The sequence below is a fragment of the Hemitrygon akajei genome, chromosome 11, assembly GCF_048418815.1.
Source record: "Hemitrygon akajei chromosome 11, sHemAka1.3, whole genome shotgun sequence".
Classification (NCBI taxonomy): domain Eukaryota; kingdom Metazoa; phylum Chordata; class Chondrichthyes; order Myliobatiformes; family Dasyatidae; genus Hemitrygon; species Hemitrygon akajei.
This window is the reverse complement of record NC_133134.1, coordinates 38,347,454-38,368,277: the sequence shown is the minus strand read 5'-3', so window position 1 is coordinate 38,368,277 and position 20,824 is coordinate 38,347,454. Positions and strand designations below refer to the sequence as shown.

The 20,824-nt window shown below is 42.3% G+C and overlaps 1 protein-coding gene across 1 annotated transcript in view; it reads left to right on the top strand.

Annotated features, from left to right (window-relative positions):
• Positions 1-19,172, top strand: part of LOC140735492 (cytochrome P450 3A30-like) — a 62,158-nt gene extending 42,986 nt beyond the window's left edge. Inside the window, exons 11-13 of the mRNA XM_073060651.1 lie at positions 11,150-11,373; positions 18,287-18,449; positions 18,647-19,172. Coding sequence (XP_072916752.1) covers positions 11,150-11,373; positions 18,287-18,449; positions 18,647-18,742 — 483 coding nt within the window. The 3' untranslated portion in view covers positions 18,743-19,172. The remainder of the gene's footprint in view (positions 1-11,149; positions 11,374-18,286; positions 18,450-18,646) is intronic.
• Positions 19,173-20,824: the final 1,652 nt, after the last annotated feature.

Genomic DNA, 20,824 nt, shown 5'->3' with positions numbered 1-20,824 from the left:
AGTTCCGAGACAGTGCAGTGCTGGTAAGGTGTAAGGTCACGATGAGGTAAACTGTGAAGTCACGAGTCCAGCTTATTGTACTAGGAAAACTTTCAGTAGTCTTATTACAGTGGGGTAGAAGCTGTTCTTGAGCCTGGTGGTACATGCTTTTAAGATTTCTATGATGCATTGATAAATATTGTTAAAGCTCAAAGGAGGCATATCATATTTATTTAGCCTCCTGAAGAAGTAGAGGTACTGGTGAACTTCCTTGGCTGTGGCATCAATGTGATTGGATCAGGACAAGCGATTGGTGATGTTCTCTCATAGCAACTTGAAGATGAACACTCTCAACCTCAGCACTATTAAAATAAACAGGAGCATGTGCACTGATCCTCTTCCTGAAGTCAGTGACCAGTACTTTTATATTGCTGATATTACCTAGTTCAATTTAGCTACTTGTATGATAGAGATGTTAAAGCAGGTGGAAATCTCAGATTGAAGCAGAGAGAGGTTAAATATGTGTACAAATACTCTCACCAGTGGGATCTAAAGGCACTGTGTGTGATTTAAAGACATGGCCAGGGACACCACATGCTTTCCACAGGTTCAGTTACTGGAAGACTGATCCTGCATCCACACCAGTGACTGTGGATTCAAGTGATATGGAAGCTGCATGGGAGGGTGGTGGTGAAATACCAAACTGCTCCTAATTGAGAAGATATGTGCTGCTGTCAGTGATGCTGCCTGACTCTAGTTGCCTGTAAAGCACTGCTACAACTGAAGGCTGGTTTGACTCTCTATTTTGAACTGGTATTGTCTCTTTGGAGGAACAGTAGGGCCTTGTAATCAATGTACATAGATCCCTCAAAGTTGCTGCTCAAGTGTGTTGGCCTTCATGAGTCGGGATTGAGTTCAAGAGCTGCATGAAGAGTACTGTAGTTAGTACTGGTCCCCTCATTATAGGGAGGGAGAGGGAGACGGAATTTATCAGAATGCTACCAGGATTAGAAAGCATCTTTTATGAGGAGAGGTTAAGCTAGTTAGGGATTTTTTTTTTCTTTGGAGCAAAGGAAGATGAGCACTGACTTGATAGAGGTGTTATTAGATAGTAAGAGCCATAGATAGAGTAGAAAACCCAGGTTATTTTCCCAAGGTGGAAATGGCTAATACAAGAAGGCTTAATTTTAAAGTGATTGGAAGAAAGTAAAGGGAAGATGTTGTGATGGTATTAGTTTATAAAACACTAAACTCAAAAAGATTTTAAGCCCATTCTAATATACACTATTGGGAGGTTATACTGTGTTCACTTACTCTTCAAGGATAAGCTTACTTCCCTGTCTAGACTCTGTGGTGAAGTCCAGCCACTAATACCCAATGCTTGAATGGTGCCTTCCCCCCATGAAACAGCTAACAAAGTAGTTTAAACACACCATTTTATTTTTAATGATATGTGTTTAAATTTAGAGAAATAATTCACAACATACATTTAATACTCTAGAGGAATTCTGATAAATAGAAGATTTCTGAATTACAAAAGATTTCCAAACATAGGTACAATGCTTATGAGCTAGAAGAACATACCCATGAGTTGAAGACAAATGAGTTGTCCGTCATAGAAACCAAAGGCTGAGGAATGAATTCTTGTTCTTCTCTCTGTCATTACCCTTGTCATTCCTGACAGTCCACAATGTGTTCTAATATTTTCAGTGTTTTTGCTACTGGATTACTTCATTTGCACATGATGTTTTCCAGATATCTTTGCTGGAATAAAATAACTCCACAAATATTCTTTAAAGCTTCTGGTGACCATCGGAGTACACAAACATCCCAACTTGGAACCATGTTTGATGAGCTAAGTGATGTAGCCCCATTGTCTTGTGTTGGCTAGCACAGACAAAAAGCCTCCTGAGGTAGCATACACAAAATGCTAGAGGAACCCGGCAGGTCAGGAAGCATCAATGGACATGAATAAACAGTTGATGTTTTGGGCTGAGACCCTTTTTGAGTACTAGAATGAAGGGAGAAGATGCCAGAATAAAAAGTTGAGGGGAGGGGAAAGAGGCTAGCTAGAAGTGACAGGCGAAGCCAGGTGGGTGGAAAAGGTAAAGGGCTGGAGAAGAAGAAATCTCATAGAGAGGAGGATGGACCATAGAAGAAAGAGAGGGAGGTGATTGGCAGGTGAGAAGAGGTAAGAGGCCAAAGTGGGAAATAGAAGAAGCAGGGAGGGGTGAGAACATTTTTTTCACCAGGAGAAATCAATATTCATGCCATCAGGTTGGAGGCTGCCCAAATGCAATATAAGATGTTACTCCTCCACCTTGGCACAAGAGGAGGCCATGGACCGCCACGTTTTTGCAAACCACAATTGCATTCTTAACACTTTTGTTTACAAAACTGTGCCTCCAACTTCAAACTGATACCTGCTTGCAACTTACATTAAGAACTGGCGACCAGTTCTTGTTTACAACAAAAAGCTGAGCAAAGTATATTTGGTAAAAGTTTAACTTTGTCACCAACAACTCTGACCCTTTGGAAAGCTCATACTAAAACGCTGAGGTTAGTAATAAGCCTTTGGGACTTGGAAAGTGAATATCCATCACAATATAAGAGGTAGGTTTTTTTTTTACAGTGTGGTAAGATTATGGAACACATTGCCAGAGATAGTGATAGTAGTGGATATATTAGGAAGATTTCAGAGACTCTTGGATAGGCACATTTATAAAAGAAAAATGGAGGGCTACGTGGGAGGAAGCATTAGATTGACCTTGAGTGGGTTAAGTGGTCTGTACAATTCCATGTTCTAGGCACTCCTGATTGCTTTATACAGCTAACAGCTCAGTTTTGTGTAAAGGTCAGGGTCATGTGATTTGAACACCACAGTCCACTTCAGTACAGAGTGGATCTCCTGGTTCACCCACGGTTTCCAATTTGGGCACACCCAAATTGTCGCCTTTGGTACAGAGTATCTTGCTGTTAAAGTTCATGATGGTGATGATTAAGGCTGTGTGCTGAGTCTTTTCTGTACTAGATCCTCACATTTCAACTTGTTATATATGGGGAAAAAGAGCACATTGTGGTCATGTGATTTACCAAATTGTGGGTGAGGGGTGGCTCGATAGGTGTCTTTGGTTGTACTGTGTAGCAATGGTGAAGGGTGCTTGGACCTCTGCTGGGACAGGACACCTGCCTTGTAGTATTTTGGTAACACACTCTTGAAGTTGCCCTCATCGAAGCCACCAGCAATGATGTAGAGAATCTTGGAGTATCCCATTTCAGAGCTGTTGAACAAAGAGTATAATTCATTGAGTGTAGGCTTCACATCAGCCTGGGGTAGGATGTAGACTGTCGTCAGGACAGCTTAAATGAACTCCTCTGGTCGGGAGTATGGGCAACATTTCACCATTGTATATTCCAGGCTTGGTGAACGGTATATCACCAGGACCATTATGTCCAAGCACTACAATGTATTAATTAGGAAGAAGACCCCTCCATCTCTACCATTGTCCGAGGATGCTCCATCATCCCTCCAATAAATTGAGAAGGAACCAGGTTGTATGGTGCGGTCAGGTGAAGCAGGTGTAAACATGCATTTCTGCAGGTGCTGGAAATCCAGAGTAATATTCACAAAATAGTGGAGGAACTCAGCACGTCAGGCAGCATCTATGGAGAGGAATAAAGGGCAGAAGTTTTAGGCTGAGACCCTTCATCAGGGCAAGTAAGTGTAAGTTATATTTTGGTGAGACATTGCACACAACCACACAGCCGTCCCTCGGTTCTCTTTGGTAGGTCAGTCTTGCTCGTACTTCATCAACTTTGTTCTCAAAGGCCTGGACGTTAGTGAGTAGGATGCTTGGTGGGGGAGTGTAACTTGAGCCCACATACTTGAGTGTAACTTGAGTGTCGCCTGGAGCCCAGCCCTCTTATCATATTTCTGAGGTAAGTGACTGTATCTTATCAATCCTGGAGTGGAGGTACTGGACTTTGGAAGGTTTGGCCAAGGTGTGCGCCTTTTCCCTTCAATATAGAATCATGCATTGTTCCATTTCAATACTCCTATGGAAATGATGCTTGGATTATTGAGTTCAAGATTAGAATGTTGGGCTTGAAATTCCAACTGTGTCCATAAACCTCATTCTTGCCTACATGGATGGTGCCTGAATGTTTTCTGATAGTGGACTAAAAATTTATAATATTGTTTGTGATTTTCTATTTTATGACTTTGGCATTATGTAGGTGGGTCAGGTCATCAGATGTATTCTATTTTCTCATTACCTTAAAATATTCACCAATTCAGAGATTTAATTGCTTTTAATTTTTGATGTGCCTCTGATGAATGAGTACCTACTGATAGATCAGGTTGGCACTTTGGTCAGCATGAACCAGTTGGGTCAAAGGGCTGGCTTCGAACCAGTATACCTGAATTTTTAACAATTATGTATTAAATGGTACGATGGAGAAGCCAGTGACAGTCAGATTTGGGAAATAGAACCATAGAACACTACAGCACAGTACAGGCCCTTCAGCCCTCCATGTTGTGCTGACCCATATAATCCTTAAAAAAAAGTACTAAACCCACACTACCCCATAACCCTCCATTTTTCTTTCATCCATGTGCCTGTCCAAGAGGCTCTTAAATACCCCTAATATTTTAGCCTCCACCACCATCCCTGGCAAGTCATTCCAGGCACTCACAATCCTCAGTGTGAAAAACTTACCCCCAACATCCCGTCAGTACCTGTTTCCAAGCACCTTAAAACTATGTCCCCTCATGTTAGTCATTTCAGTCCAAGGAAAGCCTCTGGCTATCCACATGACCAATGATGAATGAGGGTTCAGGGTGCTTGAGGCATGTGATATAATAGGTCAAAGTTCGCATGGTTTTATTAAAGGGAAATCTTGCCTGACAAATCTATTGGTATTCTTTGAGGACATAACAGGCAGGATAGACAAGGGAGAATCGGAATCAGAATCAGGTTTGTTATCACCGGCATGTGACATGAAATTTGTTAACTTAGCAGCAGCAGTTCAATGCAATGCATAATATAGCAGAGAGAGAAAAAATAATAATAAGTAAAATAAAACAATAAATAGACAAATAAATCAATTACATACATTGAGTAGATTTTAAGAAAATGTGCCAAAACTGGAAATACTGTATACTTAAAAAAAAAGTGAGGTAGTGTCCAAAGCTTCAATGTTCATTTAAGAATCGGATGGCAGAAGGGGAGAAGCTGTTCCTGAATCACTGAGTGTGTGCCTTCAGGCTTCTGCACCTCCTACCCGATGGTAACAGTGAGAAAAGGGCATGCCCTGGGTGCTGGAGGTCCTTAATAATGGATGCTGCCTTTCTGAGACACTGCTCCTTGAAGATGTCCTGGGTACTTTGTAGGCTAGTGCCCAAGATGGAGCTGACTCGATATACAACCTTCTGCAGCTTCTTTCGGTCCTGTGCAGTGGCCCCTCCATACCAGACAGTGATGCAGCCTGTCAGAATGCTCTCCACGGTATAACTATAGAAGTTTCTGAGTGTATTTGTTGACAGTGGATGTTGCTTACTTATATTTTCAGAAGAACTTTGACAAGGAGCTGCACAAGAAGCTGCTTAACAAGATAAGAGCCTGTGGTATTACAAGAAAGATACCAGCATGGATAGAACATTGTCTGACTCCAAGGGGCAAAGAGTGGGAATAAAGTGTGTCCTTTCTGGTTAGCTGCCAGTGACTAGTGGTGTTCCAGAGTGGTTGGTATGGGGAGAGTTTTTTTCACATTATATGTGAATGATTTGGATGATGGAATTGATGGCTTGGTAGCCAAGTTTGTAAACGTAACAAAGATAGGTGAAGGGGCACGTAGTGCTGAGGAAGTAGGGAGTCTGCAGAAGAAATGGACAAAGAAGTGGCAGATGGAGTATAGTGTAAGGAAGTGTATGGTCGAGCTCCATTCATAGAAGGAATGAAGTCATAGTCTATTTTCTAAATGGAGAGAAAAATTCAAAAATCAGAATTGGGAGTCCTTGTGCAGGATTCCCTAAAGGTTAATTTCCAGGTTGGGTTGGTGGTGAGGAAAGCAAATGCAATGTTAGTATCCATTTCAAGAGGACTAGGATATAAAAGCAAATGTCATGCTGATGTTTTATATGACATTGGCCAGAGTGCACTTGGAGTATTATGAGCAGTTTTGGGCCCCTTATCTAAGAAAAAATTCTTTAGTGTTAGAGTGGGTTCAGAGGAGGTTCACAAAATTTATTCTGGGAATGAAAGGGTTAACAGGTGAGGTGCATTTGATAGCTCTGGGCCTGTATTTGCTGGAGTTTAGAAGAATGAGATGGCATCTCATTGAAACCTATCATGTATTGAAAGGCCCAGGTAGAGTGGTTATGGAGAGGATGTTTCCTGTAGTGGGTGAACCTAGGACCAGAGGGCACAGCCATTTAGACAATAGACAATAGGTGCAGAAGTAGACCATTCGGCCCTTCGAGCCTGCACCGCCATTTTGAGATCATGGCTGATCAACTACTATCAACACCCAGTTCCTGCCTTGGCCCCATATCCCTTGATTCCCCTATCCATAAGATACCTATCTAGCTCCTTCTTGAAAGCATCCAGAGAACTGGCCTCCACTACCTTCCGAGGCAGTGCATTCCAGACCCCCACAACTCTCTGGGAGAAGAAGTTTTTCCTTAACTCTGTCCTAATTGACCTACCCCTTATTCTCAAACCATGCCCTCTGGTACTGGACTCTCCCAGCATCTGGAACATATTTCCTGCCTCTATCTTGTCCAATCCCTTAATAATCTTATATGTTTCAATCAGATCCCCTCTCAATCTCCTTAATTCCAGCGTGTACAAGCCCAGTCTCTCTAACCTCTCTGCGTAAGACAGTCCAGACATCCCAGGAATTAACCTTGTGAATCTACGCTGCACTTCCTCTACAGCCAGGATGTCCTTCCTTAACCCTGGAGACCAAAACTACACAATACTCCAGGTGTGGTCTCACCAGGGCTCTGTACAAATGCAAGAGGATTTCCTTGCTCTTGTACTCAATTCCCTTTATAATAAAGGCCAACATTCCATTAGCCTTCTTCACTGCCTGCTGCACTTGCTCATTCACCTTCAGTGACTGATGAACAAGGACTCCTAGATCTCTTTGTATTTCTCCCTTACCTAACTCTACACCGTTCAGATAATAATCTGCCTTCCTGTTCTTACTCCCAAAGTGGATAACCTCACACTTATTCACATTAAATGTCATCTGCCAAGTATCTGCCCACTCACCCAGCCTATCCAAGTCACCCTGAATTCTCCTAACATCCTCATCACATGTCACACTGCCACCCAGCTTAGTATCATCTGCAAATTTGCTGATGTTATTTTCAATGCCTTCATCCAAATCGTTGATGTAAATTGTAAACAGCTGTGGTCCCAATACCGAGCCCTGTGGCACCCCACTAGTCACCACCTGCCATTCCGAGAAACACCCATTCACTGCTACCCTTTGCTTTCTATCTGCCAACCAGTTTTCTATCCATGTCAATGTCTTCCCCCCGATGCCCTGAGCTTTGATTTTACCCACCAATCTCCTATGTGGGACCTTATCAAATGCCTTCTGAAAATCGAGGTACACTACATCCACTGGATCTCCCCCGTCTAACTTCCTGGTTACATCCTCGAAAAACTCCAACAGATTAGTCAAGCATGATCTACCCTTGGTAAATCCATGCTGGCTTGGCCCAATCCTATCACTGCTATCTAGATATGCCACTATTTCATCCTTAATAATGGACTCTAGCATCTTCCCCACCACCGATGTCAGGCTGACAGGTCGATAGTTCTCTGTTTTCTCCCTCCCTCCTTTCTTAAAAAGTGGGATAACATTAGCCATTCTCCAATCCTCAGGAACTGATCCTGAATCTAAGGAACATTGGAAAATGATCACCAATGCATCCGCAATTTCCAGGGCCACTTCTCTTAGTACCCTAGGATGCAGGCCATCTGGACCTGGGGATTTGTCAGCCTTCAGTCCCATCAGTCTTCTCATCACCGTTTCCTTCCTAATGTTAATCTGTTTCATTTCCTCTGTTACCCTATGTCCTTGGCCCATCCATACATCTGGGAGATTGCTTGTGTCTTCCTTAGTGAAAACAGATCTAAAGTACTCATTAAATTCTTCTGCCATTTCTCTGTTTCCCGTAACAATTCCACCCAATTCATTCTTCAAGGGCCCAACATTGTTCTTAACTATCTTCTTTCTCTTCACATACCTAAAAAAGCTTTTGCTATCTTCCTTTATATTCCTGGCTAGCTTGCGTTCGTACCTCATTTTTTCTCCCCATATTGTCTTTTTAGTTAAGTTCTGGTGTTCCTTAAAAACTTCCCAATCATCTGTCCTCCCACTCACCTTAGCTCTGTCATACTTCCTTTTTTTTAATGCTATGCAATCTCTGATTTCCTTTGTCAACCACTGTGGCCCCTTTCCCCCCTTTGAATTCTTCCTTCTCTGGGGGATGAACTGATTTTGCACCTTGTGCATTATTCCCAAGAATACCTGCCATTGCTGTTCCACTGTCTTTTCTGCTAGGATATCCATCCAGTTAACTTTGGCCAGCTCCTCCCTCATGGCTCCATAGCCTCCCCTGTTCAACTGCAACACTGACACCTCCGATCTGCCCTTATCCTTCTCAAATTGCAGATAAAAGTTTATCATATTGTGATCACTACCTCCTAATGGCTCCTTTACTGCGAGATCGCTTATCAAATCCTGTTCATTACATAACACTAAATCCAGAATAGTCTTGTCCCTGGTCGGCTCTCGTACAAGCTGTTCCAAGAATGCATCCCGTAGGCACTCCACAAACTCCCTATCCTGTGGTCCAGCACCAACCTGATTCTCCCAGTTCACCTGCATGTTGAAATCCCCCATAACTACTGCGACATTACCTTTGCCACATGCCAATGTTAACTCCCTATTCAACTTGCACCCAATATCCATGCTACTGTTTGGTGGCCTGTAGACAACACCCATTTGGGTCCTTTTGCCCTTACTGTTCCTCAATTCTATCCACGCAGACTCTACTTCTCCTGACTCTATGTCCCCCCCTTGCAAAGGACTGAATCTCATTCCTCACCAACAGGGCCACCCCACCCCCTCTGCCCACATTTCTGTCCCTACGATAGCACGTATACCCTTGAACATTCATTTCCCAGGTCTGATCTCCCTGCAGCCATGTCTCCGTTATCCCAACAATATCGTAGTTACCCATTCGCACCTGGGCTTCAAGCTCATCCACCTTATTTCTGACACTTCGTGCATTCAGATATAGAATTTTTAGCCCATTTCTCCTCTCTCTGTTTGAATCACTGCCTATTGTGCTTAACCCAGCTCCCCGAACTCCCATCGGGCTATACGCCCCTAGAATTTTGTTGTCCTTCCTAAATTTACTTATTCTTTCAACACATTTAACTCCATGTTCCGTCAGACCATCCCTCTGTACATGTGTCCTCCTTATCACTTGTTCCGCCTCACCTTTCTCTACTACACACTTAATATTCCGGAACTGTGTAGTCCCCACCTGTCCTTTATTCTTCCTCTCGCTATCCTCTCTCACATTCTGGATCCCCGCCCTCTGCAAATTTAGTTTAAACCCCCCCAAGAAGCACTAGCAAACTTCCCTGCAAGAATGTTAGTACCGCTCCAGTTCAGGTGTAAACCGTCCCTTCAGAACAGATCCCACCTTCGCTGGAACAAAGCCCAATTATCTACAAACCTGAAGCCCTCCCTCCTGCACCATCCTCTCAGCCACGTATTAATCTTTATAATCTTTCTGTTCCTTGCCTCACTCGCACGTGGCACAGGTAGCAATCCAGAGATTGTTACCCTGGGGGTCCTGCTCTTCAGCTTCGCACCTAACTCCCTGAACTCCCTACGCAGGACCCCCTCACTCATCCTACCCACGTCATTGGTCCCTACATGGACCACAACATCTGGATATCCAGACATGTTCTGAAATACCCAGACATAAGGTTAACTTTATTTGTGACTAAGTTTAGATGGGTGGCCTGACCTAGACAGCATGGCTGTGGTTTCATATTTTTTGCACTTTTGCAAGATGGACTGCATTGCATTCTGAGGGCTGTTCAGTGCCTTTGACATGGTCTTGTACCCTTTCCCACATTTGTGCTTCTCTGTTATCATTTTCCTAAGTTCCCTTGCAAACTCTTTTGTCTTCATTTCGGTTTGGTCTCTTGAAACTCTACCACACTGTTGGACTTTGGAGAGAGAGGGGGGTGTTTATTCAGAAGATCCTCCAATTTTCTACATCAACAAATTGAGTGAGTTGGTAAGGTAATATACAGTATTGTACCTAAGGAAAGTTAGCATAGTAATTACAAAACGGATGAATACTTTTCAAGCTTCACAATTTTGGTTTTAATTTTGAGTAAATTGTTGACAAGTTTTGGAATTTTGATTTGACATGATGCACGATGTTTTGTAGATTAGCTCAAAATATCCTACTTCAATATGTTTTAAGTTTAAAAAATGAGTCAGTAAAATGTGAAAGTAATTGTGGGAGCTGAATACTTTTTCCAAGGCACTATATACTGCTAACCCAAAGAGTCAAGCTGTTCCAGCAAATGCAGTTGAAACCCATTTATTCCTGATGTGCATAGTGCCCCAGTTTTTCCCCTCTTTCTGATTTATGTACAGAAAGCACTCAAGAATATTTTCTCTGGTCAGTCTCCCAATGCTTTGGATAGCATTTACAGCACATAAAGCATGTATTGCACCTAATAGGGCCAGATTCCACCAGACACTCCCCTTAACTATTTTTGCACCTGCTATTTCTTTTCCTCTATTTGTCATGCTTCTTTTACAGACCCTTTGATGGTATTATCTCAGCTATACTGCATGGTGATGTACTTCAACCTCTGGGTAAATCCTTGAATCCTGAATTCACTTTTGGATCTTTATCACCATTTGCTAAATATTATTCCTGGTTCTAGACTTCCTGTAAGTGGAATCAACATTTTTCTTCTAAAAGTACACAGCAAAATATTCTTCCTACTCTATGACAAAATCTTTTAACTTTACTATATTATTGGCTTCAATAACCACCACACATCTATACTAATGCCTCTTAGGGTTGGTAAAAGTGTGTTTCTCTGTGAAGGCTCAGCCTACATATGGTGTGATGCATCTGGAGTACCTGGAAATGGTGATATCTGAAACACTAAGGTTGTATCCTCCTGCACCCCGTTTGGATAGAGTCTGCAAGAAAGATGTCAAGCTCAATGGAGTGACAATTCCAAAGGACACTGTAGTTGTGGTACCTGTTTACGTCTTGCACCGTGATCCAAAGTACTGGCAAGAACCCGAAGAATTCAGACCTGAGAGGTATGTAGTAACGACATCACCCTATAAATGCACCAACCTCTGACTCTACACTTAGCATCAACTGCAGCCTTTGCTAACCCGTTGAAGTTATTGTTTTTTTCATGGAAAGCTTCAAGCTTAGTAGATTATAGGGCAGATAATCAAACAACATAGTCAACAAGGTAGGCTTTAAGGAACATCTTGAAGTGAATGGAAGTGAATTTTGGTAGCCTATTTATGCTGCTTCTCTAAAGCAGATTCAGTACACTACTACATATCTGCAGTTGTGTTCCCGATACCCTATTTTCAATTGTTTGCACAGTGGAAGTCAGAATGAGTCTCATAGGTAGATCTGGCTCCTGTTTGCAAAAATTGAGCTTCTGCCTCTTACGGATATGGTGTTACTCCCAAAGCACTTCCATGGTTACTTTCTAATCTACAAATTCACCTTTTACCTATTTGTCATTGTTGGTGTTACGAACCCCGTAACTGGGTCACATACCAGCAAAGATAGATACGTCCGTTGAAGTCTGATGATACTATTTTTAACAGTATTTATCAGTAAAAATACACAAAAATAATATCAATGCAAATATACAGATAATATACGTCGTCAATACTAAATCTAAAAGTGTGGGTATAATAATAATCAATAAGAAATAAGCTCTATCATTGTCTAGGGGATAATGTATTGTCCGATGGAAATATAAAGTTCACTCAGTTCATGCAGGCTGTAGCTGTTGGGGACCGCTGTGTTGCAATTGTTGGAGAGAGAGAGAGATAGGATGGGATCAGTTACCGCTACGGGTTTTTTTCCAACCTTCCTTTATGATTTCGATTCGTCAGGTATCTCTTTGCCGTGGCCATTCAAGTGTGACCTTTCCTTTAGCTAAACCCTTCTTCCGTGGTGAGCCCGCCACCCCAGGCAAGGGAGGACGCACACGAGCCCCCACCGGCTTTCGCTATAAAACACTGTCCCTGGATCTCTAGCATTTCTCCTGGTGCGTCTAAAGGGGTTGTTCCCCAGACCCCTCTTTTATCCTTACTCACGGGGTCTCAGATGTCAATCAGGTTGGGATGATGCAATCCCTCAACCAGACCACTCTGGTTGTCCCCGAGGGGTTTCAATGAATAGTACAGTACTCAATACACAATTCCGTCTCCAAGAGACAATGGCCGTTATCAGTGGTTCCGTTCCGCTGAGGTCAGGACACATTCCAAACCTTGTGTATTCTAAGTGTCTCTCTCTCATTTCCTGGGTCTCAGACCCGAATTAATAGCGATCTTGCGATTCTCAAAAAGGAGGGGGCGGCTTTGTACCCTTCGGCCCCTCAGAGTTGCTTCACATTCGTAACACCCCCTTCCTTCTAGGATTTTTGCCACAGGTAAAAATTAGTTAATACAGAGTCTTACAGGATTTCAGAATCTAACACAATACAAAAGAGTTTTTTTTTCCACTACAGAGTAATCCAGTTATACATTCAATTCAGCATCTAAACAGTTAGCGATTACATTGTCACTTCCTTTAATATCTTAATATCTTGTACCTTAATAAATTCTTGTAGCATCAAACTCCAATTTAATAACCACCTATTTTTATTCCTTTCCTTCAGCAAACAAAACTAAAGAGTTGCGATCTTAGCTTACGTGTATATTACAAAAGTTCATGCAAATACTAATCTTTATTTTACTTTCAAACTTAACAGTCAATCTTCCATGGGGTTGTCTTTATTAGTTACATGCTTTGTCGAAATCCCTTAAAACTGGATCCTGTTATTTAAAGTGGCATCCCGTCAACCCTCGCCCCTTTTCCAGTTAACTCCCACGTGGTTAGCTTGCGTACCAGTGTGGAATAGGCTTTTGCATGTTCCTTTCATAGGAGTTATTTTATCAACAATGTTTTCCAAACTTAGCCCATTTGCTGAATTTTCACACAATTCTTTATTTTTAAGCAAGTCGTTAGTTTTATCTTTAGGACCCTGCATTCTATTAGTTTTCAGTTCAAGATCTGCAAGCGATCCCTCTTTGTCCAAACAGCATTTCAAATTCTGCCTCTTCACAGCACACTCTTGAATAACAATAGCGCGTGGGGCACCTTCACATTCCAAATCAACCTGTAATTGATTCGCAGGCACCATGTTAACAAGCCATTGTCCCTTCAGCCTGGTTACGGCTTCGGACACCAATCCAGACTTTAAATTTTCTTCATTCAATTTAGGAACTACACTTTTTCCTTCTCCTTCAATAATAATACTCACCTCACCACCTTTTATCTCCTCACTAACTTTTAACACACCTTCGAACACAAACAACTGGGAATTCTCACTTCCCACTATTACCAAGGTTAACCCTTTCTTCACTGAACCAAGTCCATCTGACCCACAAGGACTGCATTCCTGTTCAACTGAATCAAATACCTCAGACTTTTCCTGAGTTCCATTACTAGGTTCAGTACCACTTGCATCCACATCTTGAACACACTCAAATGGGACATTTGCCTCTTGTAGGCTTTCAATACCCGTCCCCTTTTCAAATTCTAAATTCCCCTGATCCTCCCAGCTACTCTCTGGGCAACTCCCTTCCGGAGTAAACTCAACCCTGCGGGCTGAAACAATCTTATCTGCCAACCCAGCAGACTTCTTCAAGGTAATGGCATCCTTTTCATCTAGGACTGCCCTCATTTCGTTATCGGGAACACCTTTAGAATCTTCAACTTCTTCAAACAGATCTGTCAAGCCAGACAGATCATCCATGTCCAACCCTGGACCTTCTAACAGCCTGATATATCTGTTTCTCATTTTTACTCCGTGCCTCTATAAATTTCCTCCTGGCTAAGGGTAGGTCTACCTCCTCTCCCTTACTCTCTTTCACCTCCCTATTCTCTGTTTTACCACCCTGTAGCCCCTCTTGGTACAGGGTCGGTAAAAACGTCTCAGCCAAATCAATACTGGCCTGAATTAAACTGGTCCCTTTCTCAGCGGCCTTTCTCGACATGCTGCGACTGCGATCAGTTCTCGGAAATTCTGATCGCACCCCTATTTCAACTGGTCCAGATACCAGCTCACAATTTATAATGATCCTATGCAAAGGCACAGCTTCAGTCCCTTTTCCTATGCCTCTCAAAGCTACCTCTCCAGTCTCGGGACCAAAATCTAGTACCTTACTTCGAATCAATGACAGCTCAGCTCCAGTGTCTCTCCAGATCCGCACTGGAACTGGTGTATCTCCCTCTTTCACAGACACGGTTCCTTCTGAAATAAATTTCTCAGGCCCCTCTCGTATTCTGTCTACCTGGGGCTTCCTCGTCGATTTACTGATCACCACAATACATCCTGTAGGGACTGCTGCTTTCCCTTTTCCTGTCTCCTTCCTCGAAGCAAGGCACTTAGATGCAATATGACCCACCTTTCCACAATTAAAACAGGTCAAGCCAGGACCCCTCCTGCCGTCTTGCCTTTCCTCCTCCTTATTTTTACCACTAGCTCCCGGCTGGATCTCTGCCTCAGCTGGCGAGCTTTCTCTACTGTTCCCACGGTCTTTCTGGTAACTCTTATTCGAGGAAAACTTTGTCTTGTGGGTTAGGGCATATTCATCTGCGAACCTAGCAAAGTCGGATATGGACTTATTCGGCTTCTCGTTCAAATACATCCGGATATCATCCGAAACACAACCTTTAAATTCCTCAATCAGAATTAACTCCCTGAGACGCCGAAAATCTTCTTCCACCATTTCTGCTGCACACCAGCGATCCAAGAGCACACCCTTCTCATAGGCAAACTCTGCATACGTCTGATTCCACCCTTTCTTTAAATTTCTGAACTTTTGTCTATAGGCCTCAGGTACCAATTCATAGGCCCGAAGAATGGCCTCTTTTACTTTCTCATAATACTCAGACTCCTCCTCCTCCATAGACAACGCCGCATATGCCCGTTGTGCCTTCCCTTTTAACATACTTTGTAACAACAACACCCACTGATCTCTGGGCCACTTCTGACTCACTGCCACCTTTTCAAAATGCAAGAAATAACTATCAACATCCGTCTCCTCGAATGGAGGTACTAACTTAAACTCCCTACTAACATTAAATCTCTCCTCTCAGTCTGGCCCTTGAGCTCTTCGCTCTTGCCTTAACTTCTCCACGTCCATCTCATGTTGCCTCTGTTTCTCCTTCTCCTCATACTCCCTCTCCTTTTTGGCTCTCTCCTTTTCTTTTTCGGCCCTTTCCTTCTCCTTTTCAGCTCTTTCCTTTTCCTTTTCAGCTCTTCCCTTCTCCTTTTCATCTGCTTCCAGCTGTTTTAACTTAATTTCATGCTCCCTCTGCTTTTCAGCTCTTTCCTGCTCCCTTTTCACCTCTAACTCCTTTAGCTGGAGCTCATACTCCCTTTTCCTCTGTTCCGCGTCCAGCCTCAATTTCTCCAACTCTAACTGAGCCGTCACACTAGCTGGTACCTTGTCAGGGATATTTTCCAATACCTCAGCCAAAAACACATTCTTCACAATATAATACTGAGTTATGGCCCTCCACACCTCCCGCTTTTTCATCGACAACCTCACCTCTGTGAGATTTAGTCCTTTCGCAATATTTATCAAGTCTGACTTTGTGGCCCCCTCTAGCGCCTCCAGAGTCGGGTTTTCTATGAATTCGTCTACATCCATCTTTGCTGGTTTCCCATCTGGTTACATGCGCAACCAGATCCAAGTTTGGACTTAAAAGCCCGATTCACTGGCCCTCCAATTTGGTATCAAATCTCGAGACGAGGCCCCACATTGTTACAAACCCCGTAACTGGGTCACTTACCAGCAAAGATAGAGACGTCCATTGAAGTCTAATGATACTATTTTTAACAGTATTTATTAGTAAAGATACACAAAAAAATCAATGCAAATATACAGATAATATACATCGTCAATACTAAATCTAAAAGTGCGGGTATAATAATAATAAGAAATAAGCTCTATCATTGTCTAGGGGATAATGTATTGTCCGATGGAAATATAAAGTTCACTCAGTTCATGCAGGCTGCAGCCTTTGGGGACCACTGTGTTGCATTTGTTGGAGAGAGAGAGAGATAGGATGGGAACAGTTACCGCTACGGGTTTTTTTCCCAACCTTCCTTTATGATTTCGATCCGTCAGGTGTCTCATTGCCATGGCCGTTCAAGTGTGACCTTTCCTTTAGCTAAACCGTTCTTCTGTGGTGAGCCTGCTACCCCAGGCAAGGGAGGACGCACACGAGCCCCCACCGGCTTTCGCTATAAAACGCTGTCCCTGGATCTCTAGCGTTTCTCCTGGTGCGACTTTTATCCTCACTCACGGGGTCTCAGATGTCAATCAGGTTGGGATGATGCAATCCCTCAACCAGACCACTCTGGTTGTCCCCTGAGGGGTTTCAATGAATAGTACAGTACTCAATACACAATTTCGTCTCCAAGAGACAATGGCCGTTATCAGTGGTTCCGTTCCGCTGAGGTCAGGACACATTCCAAACCTTGTGTATTCTAAGTGTCTCTCATTTCCTGGGTCCCAGACCTGAATTAATAGTGATCTTGCGATTCTCAAAAAGGAGGGGGCGACTTTGTACCCTTCGGCCCCTCAGAGTTGCTTCACTTTCGTAACATTGGAAAGAACTGTGTTGCTAGTAGGGTCTGTCATAAATGTTCTTCTGTACTCTGGTTACTACATGGTTGGCAAAAGTCCTGTCATACAATGGTCAACTTTTCTGTCAGTGGCTTTGTATGAGATTAACATGGGGCATCCCTTTCCTTTGTGATCCACAGAGTGTGTTTTGGGCTAAGAAAGAAAAGATTTGCAGAGAGCAAAGGACTGAATGTTGGTGGCTCTCCACTGGTTACAAAAGTAAACTCACAGACACGTAGTGTTCCTGCAGCAGGGACATAAAGGATGTGTTGGGGTAGCTTGCATATGGAGAAACAAGTGCGACCTATGCCAATTTAGCAATAGAAGCCCCAACAATTATACAAAAGCTAGCAAGGTTAGGGTACGTTTGGATGTTAAAGACAATATCTGCCTAGAGCCATTCATATGGAGGGTGGGAGGAGAGATGTAGGAGGTATAACATCTCCAGTGGTCCTATATTGAACATGTCACTGGTTTGCAACTGAGGAATTGGCTACTAGTATCTTATATAATTTCCCCAACCTAGAAATCTACTAGGTGAAGTGCTGACTGTAAACCTTTGATATACAGTCAAAGTTTTTGTTTGCATCAGACAGAGAAATATGTTAAGCTAGTATAAAAGGGAAAAAATACAAAATGTACATTAAGTTACAGAGAAAGTGGAGGTAGACAATTGCAAGGGACCTGACAAGATAGATTGAGAGATCAACAATTCATCTTTAGCATAGAAGAAGTCTGTGCAAGAGACTTGCACCACCAGGTGCAAGGATAACTTTTATCCCACTATTACATGAGTGCAAGCATTTGTATCTTTAGCCCAGTGGGAGGGAAGAGAAGGAGGAATAACCAGAGTTGAAGGGGGACCCTTTGTTATGTTGGTCGCTTTCTAGAGGCAATGGGAATTGTGGACTGAGTCAATGGTTTACATGATGGTTTGGGCTGCATTCACAACTTTTTGGAAATTCACATGGTCTTGGGCAGAGCAAATGCCATATCAAGCTGCGATACACCCCAATAGGATGCTTTCTGTGGAGTATCTGTATTATTTTCAAACCTGAAAAAGGATTTGGAAAAAAATGTGGCCACACTGTCAAGAGTTCCAAAGTCGAAGGATTATCCATGACAATTAGCATCCAATATATATCGAACTGCAACATATAAGGTACATTTGAAAGTGAGGGAGAAATGAGAACTTAAGTCAGTTACTTATTCAAAGTGTTCCAGTCTTCATCTAAGTCTCCTGACCAAATCTGATAATGATCCATTTTGCATACTCAACTTATTTCCATATGTTTAGGTTTAGTAAGGAAGAATGGAAGTCTTCGAATTCTTGTATCTACCTGCCATTTGGGTTGGGTCCTCGCAACTGCATTGCAAAGCGCTTTGCTCAATTTGTAATCAAGATGGGACTTGTTTCGCTCCTTCAACGTCTGACTTTTGTGCCATGCAAGGAGACTCCGGTGAGCTCTGCAGAATAGAGGATTTGCGGGGTGGGGGGGGGGGGTGAAATGATTTGTATTGTGAAATTGCATTTAAATTAAGAGCTTTTAAGGGAGCATGTGAATTGAGGAGGGAAATATGGAAGGATAGCTGATAAAAGGGCAATTGTCTCTATTCAAACTTTTCAGTTAATTTAATATTGCTGTTTCTATTCCAGGTCCCATTAGAAATTGACGTGAAAGGACCCATGCATCCTAAAAAACCCATAATTCTGAAATTGGTACCACGAACAAACACTGATTCAAAGGAGTAATAGACAAGAATACAGTGGTGCTGTGAAATATTTAGGGGAGTGTACATCACATAACTCAGAGTTTAGAGATTCATACCACTAAATATTTCAATGGCATCTTGAGAGTGAGGAAGCTAATCATGTTCACGAAGATTATAGATCAGCATCTTCATGTTTAATTGTGAAGAGAGTCTTTAGTGCTGTTGATTGTTGGATACTAAATAAAACAACTAGTTATTACTCTAATAAAAAATGTTGAAAACTGATTTAGAGGTTCACTTCAATATCCGATCATTTTATGATGTGCCATTAATATCTAATAAAGAGATGGCTTGCAAATGGTTTTTACTCTTTGCAATTAATAGTAAAGCATCTTGATTTTGAATGTTTGTGTCAGTTATAAATTTGTCTACTTTTTGTGATCTAATAAACTTGCATGTTCAAAAGAAAACTGTTTAGTGTGCAGAATGGCTAGTTATTCAACATTGTCCATTATGCAGTCTTGCTTAGGCTGTATTTTGTACTAAGGCATACTTGGCTTTGCTACTTGGTGCAGTTATGATGTGAGAGAGAGAGATGGTGGGTGAAGAGGGGGTTGTTTAAGGGGGAACAGACTTTGTAGTGATTTCTCCTGGCACCTGTTCAAAAGTCTATGCTGTGCTTGTTCTATATTAAATTTTTCAATGCTGCAGGCTGTGAGCAGAACATTGAAGGGTACATCAGCAGTTCTGGTTGTAGTCTTGTCTGGTATGCATGAGAGAGATCAGCTGCCTCTGCTTCCTTCAATCAACTATGGTCATGGTGTGTACTGGACTAGGATGGGTCCTTGCTCCTGAGCAATGTTTAATCTGTCACAAGAAATGTCATCATTTTGAAGGCATAGCAAAGATGTGAGGGAAAGAGCAATTCAGCCTAGAAAAGTACAGAATGTTGAAATCTGTTTCAACCACGGAAGGGTTGTAATTCCCAGTTTCTAATTCATTCCTTTAAATACATTCTGAATGTATTTTTTGTGCATGTGTGTAAATGTATTTGAAGAAAAGCACCCATTTATGAATTTCTTGATGGGATAGCTCAAGAGCACTTAGAATCTCTGACACACAACTGTCACTTGTGAAAGGTCAGAGATTGCAGATAATGCTCGGCTCAGCCTATCCTCCTGCCCCTTGACCGTCCAATCACCATCTCCACAGGACCTTCCATATTGAGAGTTCAAGTTCTGTGAAGCTACAGAGGTAGGAAATCCTAGTGATCTTCCTTCTTAAGGTACCAGGAATAAGAACACCAGGTAAGTATTAAGAGGAAGTGAACACACTTGCTCATGTGAAAATGCAGACAGTGGAAATGCAGATGCTGCACCCAATGGTGGTAGTAATACAATGAGGGTATATGCCAGATAATGAGAATCTCAAATGATGGATGTTGCCTTCTTGAGGCATCACCTCTTGAAAATGTTCTTGATGTGGGGGAGGGGGTGGAGGACTCACCCATTTCCATAATGGAACTAGCTGAGACTACAACCTTCTGCTGCCTCTTGGGATCTTGTGCATTAGTCTACCAAAAGTCAAGAGCTTAGAGATGTAAACCATGACCATAATTTATAAACATGAGAAATTCTGCGGATGCTGGAAATCCAAAGCAACGCACACAAAATGTGGGAGATACTCAGAAGGTCAGGCTGCATCTATAGAAATGAATGAATTGCCTTTTTGACAATTGTTAAATTAAAACTATATCAAACCAAGACCAGTGTTTCCAGTTATGACATTGAATATAGTGTATTGATTTTTTCCAATTTTACAATTTCTTTCAACAATAAATTCATTTTATCCTATCAATCCTCAAATCAAATTATCCTAGTAACAAATGAATTACAGTGGATTCTGGTTAAGTGGGCCATGAATTAAGTGGGGCAGGTTAAAGAATGAAAACTGACTGAGAAAATAGCCAGGATTCTCTTTATTTACGTGGGGCACTATGCTGCTTAACTGAGGCAGGAGACTGTTGCCGAACAGTTTCTAATTAGTGTCAGTTGAGTGCACATGTGTGGCTGTTAGACATTTACAGCATTCTTAGGGCAAACAGTTTTTAAATAGTCTGAGT